At 44.7% G+C, this 12,668-nt stretch overlaps 1 protein-coding gene across 4 annotated transcripts in view; it reads right to left on the reverse strand.

The window, feature by feature from the left end:
* The window catches only part of TULP4 (TUB like protein 4), a 206,737-nt gene that overhangs the window by 69,574 nt on the left and 124,495 nt on the right, over window positions 1–12,668 (reverse strand). For all 4 annotated transcript variants that reach the window (XM_081038283.1, XM_081038281.1, XM_081038280.1 and 1 more), the window contains one exon: window positions 4,309–4,437. Coding sequence is in view for 3 of the 4 variants with exons in the window: in XM_081038281.1 (XP_080894407.1) it covers window positions 4,309–4,437 (129 nt within the window). In the remaining variant the exon portion in view is untranslated. The remainder of the gene's footprint in view (window positions 1–4,308; window positions 4,438–12,668) is intronic.

Raw genomic sequence — 12,668 nt, forward strand, 5'->3', positions numbered from 1 at the left:
GAACTTTTTGCTGTTTTCCCAGCAGGAGTTATGGGTTTATGTTTAATGTCTCCATCGTGACAATGGCAGGGATTTGTGAGGCAGCTCTTGACCAGCTGGTCTGAGGGAGGTTACTGAAAATCAGTTGTTTCCTTAGGTAAACTCCAAACTTCGGTTTCACTGAACTTATGTTTCAGCCAATTACACTACCCAGTTTTCCTTAAGAACTTAAAACATGTTTGAGACAACACACGAATTCTGCCATCAATTTGAAAAGCCCTTTCATTCTGCAAAGATAATCCTATTTATTTACATGTATTTTAACTCACTTACCTTGGAAAACATTCTACTAAAAGGAAAAATATCTTATTAGAGGACTAAAACATATAGTCAGTGTGAAGAATCTTCTCCAAGACATCACCAATCTTACAGTCACAAAAAAATGGTAACAGGATGTTTACATGAAGTAATTGGAGTTGTTAAATTAGGTCAGCACAGAGTGATAAGAATATACTACAAACGGGAAAACAAACCGGGGGAAACTGAGTACCAAATGCTGTAAGGAAAATAAACAGAAAGCCCCCTCCTGCTGGAGGCCTTTCAGTGGCAGAGGGCTGCCGTGCTCCTGGTTCAGGAAGGAGCGTTCTCACACAGGGATTAACTGAAACGGAGCAGCAGCCTGTACTGTCCATTGCCTGAGGCAGCGTTTTATCAGACCATCCTTGGCGACTGATACTATAAAACAATGCACGCACTGTTCCAGACTCATTTTTGAAATAAGACAATCATTTCTTGAAAAAGAAGTTGCTACAGCATTACTTCACTTTTATCAGATGTTTGATTACTTTGTCTTAGTGAAAGAGGCATGTGACATAACAAGGATCACCTGTCATTTCTTCGAAAAAGTGTTATTTTTCTCTGTGCAGATTTCAAGGATGTTCCTCTTCCAAGCCACTCAACTGTCCTTCCTGCCACGGGACACGGCTTCCGGTGCACAGACACTGCTCCTTGGACCAGTGATTCATCACCACGAGAGTGTGATGCGTTTTACTGAGGGAAGATCTGACTCCCACACTATTAAAAGCAACCAAACCTCCCTCAAAAGTAGGCATTTAATGATGACAACTGCTCAGAGGTGTGTAGACTCAGAGTTCCACGAAGTAAAATTATATAAAAATATGAATCAGGTCACAGGATACAGTGATTACTTTGGTAGAACCTGGCAGGCACAGGCATTTGTGAGAGTCTAGGTGCTTCTAGAAGTTCTATGGTCCACGTAAGCTCATTCACCTCCACATCTGAATTCATCCCCCCCCCCTTTTTTTTTAACATGTCTGTTTGCACCAAATTCTAAATCACAAGAAAAGCTGAGGAATATGGTGGTGGTGGAGATCACACTGCTGCTATATGGAGATGACAAAGAGGTTTCCTCCGCAGAGAGGCTGCTTGTCAGGAGAAAACATGTGGTATTAGCTTCACTTGGCTGCTGGGGCAGGACTCTCTGAGGGTTATGAAGTCTGAGCTCTTTTGTATAATGTTGACCTGTAACAGATAGATAGCCAGATGGTTTTATTCAGGAACAGCAAAGAATTGCAATTAGGGACATGCGGTCTAACGGTGAACAACGCACAAGTCCAGAGAAACAAAGGAGAGCAATGCTCTTTTATGGACTTGGGAGGGGCTTTGGTAAATGAAGAGTTCATTGGCGGAAACTGGAACTTCAAATTTAGTGACTTTTCATTGGCTGAGTTCTGGCGGTCTCCCATTGGCTGTGCTGTTATTGGGCAAGGAGGAATCTTTATTACCTCCTTCTGCTGAGATAATCAAGTCGTATCACTTCCTCTCAGATATGCAAGGTCTGTCTCTTCCTGTGGGGTCAGTGCTCTGCGTTGAGTGACACATACTCATACGTGAAGAGTTCTTTCTTCCAGACTGTCAACTCCATTTTAAATGAGGTTTCTGTTTATTAATTTTCACATTTCCCTGTTTTGATCAAGATCTCTCACCAAACGTCTCAGTGAACAAGAGTCAGGTTTTTCTGGATTCAGTGGCCTTTTATCCCTTGACTCCAGGAAGGACCTTTCCTGGGTGTCATATACCATGTTGGAGGAAAAGTGCATAGATCAAAAACCTGTGGTCACATTTGAGTAACAAAGAAGGGTAGGAGGGAGATCTCTCAGGCATCTCCCATCTAAAGTCTGTATCTTAGAACAGTGAGTGCAGCAAAGGTACACTCAGAACTGAAAGAATTAAATAAGCACTTGGGAAGACAACGCAGGAATAAAACATGAAGCAATTAAATAGTATTGTTATCTTAAAAGAAACTCTTTGGAACAGTACGTCTTATCAATATATTATGAATACATGCATTTCTGCTAAAAGGGAAAACAGTTTCTTGTCTGGGAATAAGACAATGTAATAGAGCATTTTGGACTCAAACTTAGTTCAAATTCTGACTTTCACACCCACGGACTTTCTTGGGCAAGTTACTGAACCTCCCTGACCTGGGGTTTTTTTGTTGTTGTTGTTTTTCTTTCCATTAACCGAGAATAACATCTTCCAAATAGGGTTCCTATGGCGACTGAGAGGTAACACATGAAAAAGCCAAGCAATGAGTTGGCATTCGCGTTCTCCTTCATTTTCTTTCTCTGAATAATGCTTTAAAGACCTCCTGCCGTCCAACTAAAGACGTGTCACCTGGTCACTGGGCCTTTCTAAGGAGAAGAGTTCATACTTCAGTGGAATTACAGCATTTTAGAGACCCTTGTGGGCGAATTCAGAGAAGTCTCCACTTTCCAGAAAGCCATGAAGAGTTGCCGCCTCAAGACCTGAAGCTGGTCTTTGGTGATGACATTATGGCTACTATTTTAGGGCAGGTAGGCTCTGTGCTTGGGGACTATGAGGTAATAGCACCTCCTAATTCTAAAGTCACTGTAACAGACACTGTAACAACATGTGGAGATAACTAACGTGCACACAGTGCTATAAGCACTTTCCATATTTCATCTTATTTAATCCTCCCAATGACCCTCTGAGGCAGGTACCATTAGACGTTACAGATGGGGGAACTGAGGCACAGAGAAGCTAAGTACTTCCCATCAAGAAGTCATAGAGTGAGACTGTTGGCCTGTGGTCTGACTCTAGAGCTCATGCTCTTGACCGCAACATCGACTACCACTGCCCCCTCCCCGGCCCCCACAACGTGACATGAACTTCTCAGTCACGGAGAGTTCCACACCTGCAGCTCTACTTAGAAGGCTCATTGGTAGTCACAGGTTAGGTTCTATCGCTTCTGTTTCCACTAGATGGAAGCATACGGGAAACAGATAAGACCTTTTCAGAGTCAGTCAAAATGATTACATTTACCCTACTAAGCAAATAAACTTACAAAGAAAGAAAATTCTGTTCTTACTGAGATAGATTTGTCTTCTGTGATGACATCTTACAAAGATCCTCAATCTGCTACTAATAACTGCTAATAAGATCTTCATTCCTTGCAGTTTTATGTCACTTCACTGGTCTGTATCTTTCAAACTTGGGGAGTTCACAGCTTATTTAAGCAACAGATGGGAGAGAATGAGAATCCTTTCCTCAGAAATGTGTAGAGACAGGCAGGGGGACCCCGCCTTAGAGAGTGAAATAGTCTAAGAAACCCTTCATTAATAAAGGTCTCCTGAGGACTGGGTTCTGAGCCACACTGCTGTTAAATCCCTGGGATGGGACATGCGTCCATGCAGACCACCCTCCCGCATAGAAGAGCAGAGGTGTCCCATAAGCCGGAAGGATCTATGAAGCAGGTTTTTAAACAGCACAGCTCAGCAGGGTGTCCCTGGAGCAATTGTTTTCCTCAGAGCAGAGACAAATTTGTTTCAGAAAGGAAGAGCTGAGGGATGACAGCAGGTGGCTACGATAATTGAAACCTGGTAGAAGAAAGTGTTAAAAGCTCAGCTTGGTGAGTAGCTTGTGAGAAACAGGTAGAATTCCCTTTGAGGGAACCATGAAGATTACTTCACAGGGAAAATACCTTTCAGAAGGGAGCAAAAAAGTGACATGCCAGAGGCACTACAGAGGACCCAAATTTAACATATAATCACAACACTGGTAACAACTGATTTCACAGATTTAATTAAAGCTTAAAACTTGGAGAGTTCTCACAACAGCAGCATAGTTGAAGAGAAAGAAGTATGATCTTTCTCTTTTCATCTAGTGATATCATCATGAGGGACGAAAAACAGGGTTCTTGTTTCATTTATTTCTACTCCACCTGTTTCTGGAAAGTTTTCCTTCGCCCTGGAACATGAGGTCTGCCTTGTATTCCCGCCCACTCACCTGAGCCCCTCGGTCGTTGACCAGTTCCACGGACCATCTTCCTTCATACTGAATCCACACAAATATCCCTCCATCCGCATCACACGTGGCCAGCTTCTGGTACGGCTCATTCCACCTCACCAGCACAACCTAGAAAACAACCGCGAATATGTTTAACACAGGTAATGAACCAGGAATACATGGCTCAGAATTACGCCGACAAAGAGATCAAACTTCAGGACTAACCAGAACGAACGCATGGTCAGAGGAAAAGACCAGGGGAAGATGTGAGGATCAGTGGAGGGGACAGGGCACAGCCCACACATGGCAGTGTCACAAAGAACCAGACCCACAAGACATGGCTTCCTGACGAACAGCAGACACCTGAGCAAACGATAAATTATAACACGAAAATGTCCACTATTATAAAAACAGAGAGAGGGTCGAGAGCCCATCTGTACCTTGCCTTGCCTCTCACAAGAGTAAGGATCTCTCATCTGACGGTTCTGTGTGATGGGAAAACAATTTTCACAAAATCTGTTCGGTATTTGAATCAGGGTGTTATTTATTTAACACAGAAAGCAGAAAGGATGGGGCCTATTTAATTTCATTTTCATCCCAAAAGGAAATTTTCTATATCTTTTCTAGACTCTTATTTCTGAGTAGTTCAGCATCTAAACATGGCCAACTTGGAAAACACACACATTTGAAATATCTAAGTTGTTTAGAATTTATCACAAAGGAAATATAACGAAATGATAAGCTTTAAAATGTGTGAGTATAAAAACTTAATTTTAAATATGAAAAATTCTGAACCCAGATAATCACTTTCATCTTTTTCAACTATCACGCCCTCCTGTAAAGGTGAACCCTCTAGTAGGTGGTTTGTGGGATTAGGTAAATGCCTGAAGACAGTCGTCATGGAGCCCAGCAAAACCTGTAGGACACAGACTATGAAGTGAGCCCAGGAGCCACAAAACCAACAGCCTGTGTTCGCTGTGGAGAATGCTCCCTGAGTGTCACCAGCCTGGCCGGTGCTGGTGTTTCATCCCGTCAGACATTCAGCTTGTACTTACTTGGCTCATGCCATGTGACGCTGTGACCAATATGGAGCAGGGATGATCTGGTCCCGCTCTTGGGGAAAGTCTGACCGGAAGCCAGAACATCCAGGTATGTGGTCAGGTACTGGTGAGTGTCTGTCAAACTAGGGCTGTCATTAGCCAGCAAGAGCACGCCTGCAATTCGTAAGAAAGATCTGAATCCCGTCTCCTCCTAGGACTTTGTGCCTAATAAACTCATAACCCTCGTGAATGTGGAAATGGTTTCCAAATTCTAACATACAGTGGACCCTTGAACAATGCTGGGTTAGAGGCACTGAGCCCATCTGTCTGTAACTTCTGACTCCTCAAAAACTTAACTGCAGCCGTCCGTCAGTATCCATAGGGGACAGGTGCCACCCCTGTGAATACGAAAACCCATGGATGCTCGAGTCCCCTATATAAAATGGCGCAGATCAGTGCATACAGTGTGCAGTTGGTTCAATCAGTGGCTGCAAAGCCTGGGGATACAGAGAGCTGACTGTACATTTACTGGAAATCATCCGCATATAAGTAACCTGCATATTTCAAACCCATGTAGTTCAAGGGTCAGCTGTCTTCTAAACTAGCAAGTGGGGCCAATGAGATTGTTAAGGACCTCCCAAATGCCCTGACCCCTCCTTACGCCCATCTATGTCCAAAACACAGACCACAGAGGAAGCCCTGTCACTTCTCAAAGTTGTAGCACGGGCACACCTGATTTTAGGGCTTGTTTTCAAGGCACCGGGGAGGTAGCAGCAGCCCCCAGCCTTGGTCTGCCACACATGGTGGTATTAGCCGGACTTATAAGATGCATAATAAAATCCTCAAGTTTTCCAAGAGGAAATTGTTACCCACTTACAAGGTAAGGATAGTGTAGCTCTTTTTCAAAACTCTGCAAAAATCAAAGAGAGCTGTGAGACTGCAATTTTGAGACAAGGCAATCACTAGTCAAATCTAGCCGAGGCGATGGCTCCCGTGCCAAAGGTAACTTGCGTGGATGCAGACACCAACAAAGCCCGCAGCCCTGTCCGGCTTTCTCCCTCTCCGAGACACGCGCCTCGCTCTGCTGTGAATGTGCAGGTGCAGGCTGACCCGCTCCGGTGCTTGAGGAAACGCTCCCCTCTGAATACTGACACATGGTCATTTTGGACATACTGTGCCAAACAGTTACACATAATTAGAAGCCATGATCCTCATCCAGTTATATCTTTGAACTATAAAAGGTTACTGAAAAGGATTTAAAGCAGGTTATTTTCAACTCCCAAAGGCATTTTAACAACAGCTAATAGTGACTGCTCATCTATTACAAGCCGTTAGGTGTTGAGGGCAGATGTTAAGCCTGCGTTGTCCCCCCAGAGTTCAGTGCACTAAGCGGACCCAATCTAGTGCTCGAGCTGCAATCAGAGAGTTGTGAACACACACAGGAGGGCCCTCCACCCAAGTGGATGAGGGGGAACAAATTCAGATTCAGTTTTCTAAATCTAGTTTTTAAAATTCTCTATTTAAATTACTGATCTAATTTTTTAAAATAGTAAAACCAACACACCAACAAAAGCCTTTAAATGCATTGATTGCATCATAAAATTCAGAATTTCCAAATGGTCAGTAAATGCCAACTTCATAAACTTCTTTCAGACCCAGCGATGATTTGACCCAGGCACCGCAATCCACAAAGGTGCGTGCAGGTGGCTACAGATTGGTCCCTAAAGCCACATATGCGATGTGTAGGCCCACTGTCACTAACGGACGCCAGAATGGCTGCCACAGGACAGAATATGACCAATTACATGACATGCACTGCTGATCAGTTTTGGAATTATTTCCTTAACCCAGTGAACATTCATCTACTATGACCTTCCTTATAAAACAGTACCAATGACAAGGTATCTTATTTGAGAGTTTAAGAGATTAGTCACATTTCCTACACTTTCATGTTTTGGCTTGACCATCCATTGCCAGGAATGGCTGCATATTTCGCTGACATCAATAAGCCCCTCTTTGTCATGGAAACAGCTGGCTGGCATGGTCACAGCATGACACAAACACGAAAGAGCAGAGGTAAAAAAATATTTTAAAGTTATTTCTAATGTTAAAGAGTTCTTGGTCTTATGAGAACATAGTGGTAGTTGTTGGAGAAACAGAAAGTTCCCAAACTCACTCTCATCTTTTTGTAACTCCTCAGCAGCTGAGACGCAGCAGTGAGTGGAAATGCAGTCCCCACTCACACAGTTCTTTGCTGTGAGTTCTACCAGTACAACTGGATAGGTGGGCAGGCAGCTCCCCTAAATTAAAGAAATCTTTCTGGTGATTCTTGGTTTAAAAATAAAGTCAAACTGCTAATGCTGTCTCCCTGGATTAGGATTCTCATTTCCTCCTGTCTGCAGAGCTTAGCTGCCTGCCTTATCTCCCGGCAGCTTATTTCCTGCTCTCTGAGCCCTTGCAGTATCTGGCAACACCAGGACATACCAGGGCGTTGAGGAATTACCACCCAGCTGGCCAGCTGGTTCTCAGTCGCCCTGATTCTGGGGCAGGGTGTTCAGCATGTGCCCAGACACTCTAAGGCAGAACTTTCTTTCCCTTTTAAAGGAAAATGGGGCTCAAGTTCCCACTGAGCACAAAAGCACCTCGGCTTTAGGATGTCTGTGGAAGTGCATGTTCTTTAACTAAGAAGACAGAGGATCAGCTAAGCTCTGACCGGTGTCTATGACTATTCAGAACAACGCCAGCCTGTTACCCTCTCCAATGTCAGATGTTCTAGCATGTTACACTTATTTGTATCAATAAACACTTATTAAAAGTAGAGGAATCTACACTAAAATATAGGGCAGGTCTGCTGAAAGCCTGTTGGGGCTGTACTCTAATGCCTAAATAAGTCACTTCGCTTCGGACACCTAGAATATTTTTAGGGAGAACAAAACAGTCAACCCACTCCAAGACATTTGCTTTTCAGGGAGAGCCCTTCAAATGGTGTTGATAAATATGAATTTCATTTATATTTTATAGAAATATACAGGAAACCACCTCAGTGAACAACCAGTATCACCAATATTCAGAAACGTTTCCCTCAACCTAAAAAGAATATAATTCGAATGAATGCTAAACACACACAGCTTGAGTAATAAATCCCTATAAATGATTATTACCACTCAGTTCTTATACTGTAATTTATTAAGTGAAACAGCAATGACTTCAATTGTACAAGAAAAATAAAAATGAGTGCCAGTTTAATTTTAGATGCATTTAGTCATTTAAACAAAGAACCAAGAGCATCTTAAAATAGAGGTTGGAAGAAATTCAATGCGAACAGTGGTTTTCCAACTGGCGCCTGCCAGCAAGAAGGTCCCGTGAAGTGCATGGCGGGCGTGGGGCTCTGGACCTGAGTCGTGGCCTCACCGCTCCCAGCCTAGTCTGCCAGTGGGGAAATAGCAGCACGTCCCTCTAGACTTGGGAGGAATATGAAAAAGCACCTAGAACAGTGCCAGGCACACAACAAACATTCAGCCAGCAAGAGCTCCGTCTTATTTATATGTGAGCTAGAACTTCCAGAACCTAAGTCTGGTTTAGCACAGTATTACGTGTATGGTTTCCTCTTCTGTAATGTCAGATAATGGTTTGAAAGTCAGTCCCTCATTCCAACCCACCTCCTGTCACTTGCATTCCCCCCCTAAACAACTCTATGCCTTAAAAATCAACAGACCCACACACTTGCTGTCACCCTTGGCCTGGAACCCCATCTGCCCCTTGGCAGAGTGGTGAAGGTGACGACCTAACATTCCCTCTTTCCAGCCGTGGCCCATGCGACCACGCCCTGCACAACTCCCACAAACATCTACGTTCCTCCCCAAACCAACAACTTCTTTGCTGTTGGGGCCTTGGGGCCCCAGCACTATGCCAGGCACACAGCAGGCTCCTCCAATCTCTCTAAATTGCACTATTCCTGAAGGACAATTAACCACATTTCTGTAGAATTTTATACTATTCTCTCTCAACAGTAAGAGGCTAGAATTGGTTCAAATAAGGTTTTTCTTTGGGGGTGGGGTGGAGAGTAACAGCTTTATTGCGATAAAATTCACGTACGATTCACCCATTTTAAAGGTATCAGTCAATGGCTTTTAGTAAATGTACTCACAGGGCTGTACAACCATCACATAAAATTTTAGAATGTCATCAACCCCCAATATTCCCTCCAACCCCAGGAAGTCGCTAATCTTTCTGTGTCTATGGATTTGCCTATTCTGTACATTTCACATAAATGAAATCATACAATATGAGGCCTTTTGAGTCTGGCTTCTTTCACTCAGCATAATGTTTTCGAGGCTTATCCACTTTGCAGCCTGTATTACTTCCTTTACTTGGCCAAATAACATGCCACTGTATGGATACACCACATTTTGTTTATACATTCAGTGGATAAACTTTTGGGTGGTTTCCATCTTTTGGCTATTATAAATACTACTGCTATGAACATTTGTGTACAAGTTTTCGTACGGACATGTTTTCATTTCCTTGGGTATATGCCTAGGAGTGGCGTTCCTGGGTCAAATGGAACTTTTAAAGGAACTGCCAGGTTGTTTTCCAAAGTGGCTACATCAACGTATATTCCCAACAGCAACACTGAAGGGTCCAACTTCTCCACACCCTCACCCACATTTGCTGTTACCTGTCTTTTTGATTAGAGCCATCCTAGTGGGTGTGAGTGGCTTTGCCTTGCATTTCCTTGATGACTAATGGTGTTCAGCATCTTTTCAAGTGCTTTTTGGGCAACTGTATATCTTTTTTTGGAGAAATGTCTATCCAGATCTTTCCCTCCCTTTTTAATTGGGTTATTTGTAAGAGTTTCTCTTCTTAAGCCCTTCTGAACACTGACTATATTTGAGAAAAACTTGAGCTTTTATTTCCATGTAATTTACTTCTCTCATTCAAATGTTCACAAATTCAATCCTCATTCATTCATTCAATTTGCTGATAAGAACTCTATTATTACAGAAGGAAATGGTCCAGAGACAACAAAGGAATTCAGAAAACACAGGTCTGCTTCAGAGCCCTGGAACCCAGGGACCACGGTGCCTCCAAATGGTTCTGAACCCGAATGTGTTGGGGGGTGACTTTCTCAGTGCCAGCTTCTCTAGGACACATTCCAGGAAACTCAGAGCTACGCATTCCTTCCTGATGTTTTCCAAACCTTCTTACTGGATGGCGTTTACATTATCTGCCAGGGCCAAGTTAGGAACAAAGAACTCTTACCAAGCCTCGTGACATGAATGCAAAACTCTCATTCCTAGCCTTCTCATCTGCTAAGTGGCAGCAAATCTTCCACTAAAGCAATATATAAAATGCTCTGGAATAACTACATTTAAAATCCAGTCTGTAGGAAACCCAACAGTAATACCTTCATTTCCTGACCATGTAGAGCCCCTATCCTGTGCACAACTCAAAATCCAGGGAAATAACACTCCCTGTGAGTCTAACTTTGACCTTTCTCCATTCTGTCTCAGTTGCTGTTCCCTGAGCAGAAACTTCACAGCAAAGTATTTTCAACCACAAACACTATTCACTGAGCTTACAAAGTACCTTATCAAGATAAAGCATGTTTTCTCCATCGTCTCTTCCCACTTACTCTTATATAAATGTTCTCTGGGTGTGACAGTACTTGTTGTTATTGGCTTTAGCCAATTTAGAGCTGACGTGACTTTGCCAGGTTGTTTTCCAAAGTGACTGCTGCCTAAATCCAAACTACTCAACATTGCCAGACGTTAAAATGTTTTTGTGATCTAATAGGTATAAAATTATTTCATATTTTGCGTCTCACTTTTCTTTATCTTCATAGACCTTTACATTCTATCCAGTTTGGAATGTTTGTTACATGCTGTGCTAAGACACACCGCGGTTTTTCCTTCTCCGCCTGCTGCACGTGCTTCAGGAAATGATCCCTCAGTTCCATCCCATGCGTCACCAACTCTGCCCCCTTCATGGTTTCCTCCAAGAGCACATCAGTCATGGATGGCGTCATGCAGAGGCCCCTGCAGCACAGCCAACATGAAGCCCTCCGAGGGTTGAAAATACAGGATGCGCAGACGATATACTGCAGACGGGGGTCCCAGACAGAGGAAGGGGACAGATTATGGAAGGTAGCTGATTACTGGAGGCCAAGAGAGCAGACCAAGTGAGGGTAAAATCATGTAATTCCTAAAGTCCTCTGCACTCCTTTCTGCCAAGCTGCGTTGGCTGAAGGAGAACTGTGCAGGGCAGCGTGTGCCGTGCACCTCCAACACCAAGGCCGCAGACATCCATCTGAAAAGACGCTGCACTGTCCACAGTGCGGGCTGAGGGCGATAGCAGGGGCGGGCTGTCTGACCTGGGTTTGAGGGGAGCTTTCAAGTGGGCACGGGCTCGCCTTCCAGCTCAGTTCCAACGTTACTTCCTCTGAGAAAACGTCTCCAGCTCTCATAGGCAAAACTAACGGCTTCCTCCTCCGTGCTACCCAAGCCCTGGCCCGCCTTAGCCACTGCACGCCTCTGCAGAGGGGGCCTCCTTTCTGGCAGCCCACAGGCTCAGGGCAGGTTAGGGCTAAGAGGGGCATTCCAGGGGGGAAGGGGCACCCACAGAGGCAGCGTGATGTCTCCTGGGAAGGGAAATGCATGAGTAAGAGCTAACAGTTCCTAAGGCACTTTTCTCGCCTGGTGTCTTCAGTTAGGTTCCCTAAGTGCAGAGCTTACGGCGGCTGACTATGGCTTCTCCTGTGCTCACAGGACAAAGGCTGTAAGGGCGCAGGACAGGGCTGGGGCCTATGGGAAGGAAGGACGTGTCTGCTGGAGAGCAGCCTACACAGCCTAACCCCACAGAGAGCGCTAGTGAAGTAAATGCACCGCAGTCGTCCCAGTTTGTGGCAAGCAGCAGCCTTCTCTGCTCCCGTGTCAGCTGTGGCACTGGCTGCTGGCTGCTTGGCGGGAGTGGGGGTGGGAGTGGGAAGGGCCCCAGGTGGCAGCTGTGAGCCCTTGCAGCCAGCACGCACAGCATCCCCCGCCCGGGCTTCCAACACCCCTGGGCCTTGCCTTTGCTGGAGTTTCCCCTTCACATCTAAGTGTCGCAGATCTCCAAGGCTCCGTCCTGACCCTTCTCCTCCGTCTACACTGATTTCCTAGTGATTGGGTCTAGTCTCGTGGTTAAATCCAGTGCTTAACCATCTGAACATGGATGACCTCCCAATCCTGAGCTTCGGTCTCTTACTCCATCTCCCACCCAGTCTCTACCTGGACGCCTAACAGACCACAGGCTCTAACGTCCCTGGTCTGCTCTCCCCAG

Source organism: Rhinolophus hipposideros (assembly GCF_964194185.1).
Source record: "Rhinolophus hipposideros genome assembly, chromosome: 3".
Taxonomy (NCBI): domain Eukaryota; kingdom Metazoa; phylum Chordata; class Mammalia; order Chiroptera; family Rhinolophidae; genus Rhinolophus; species Rhinolophus hipposideros.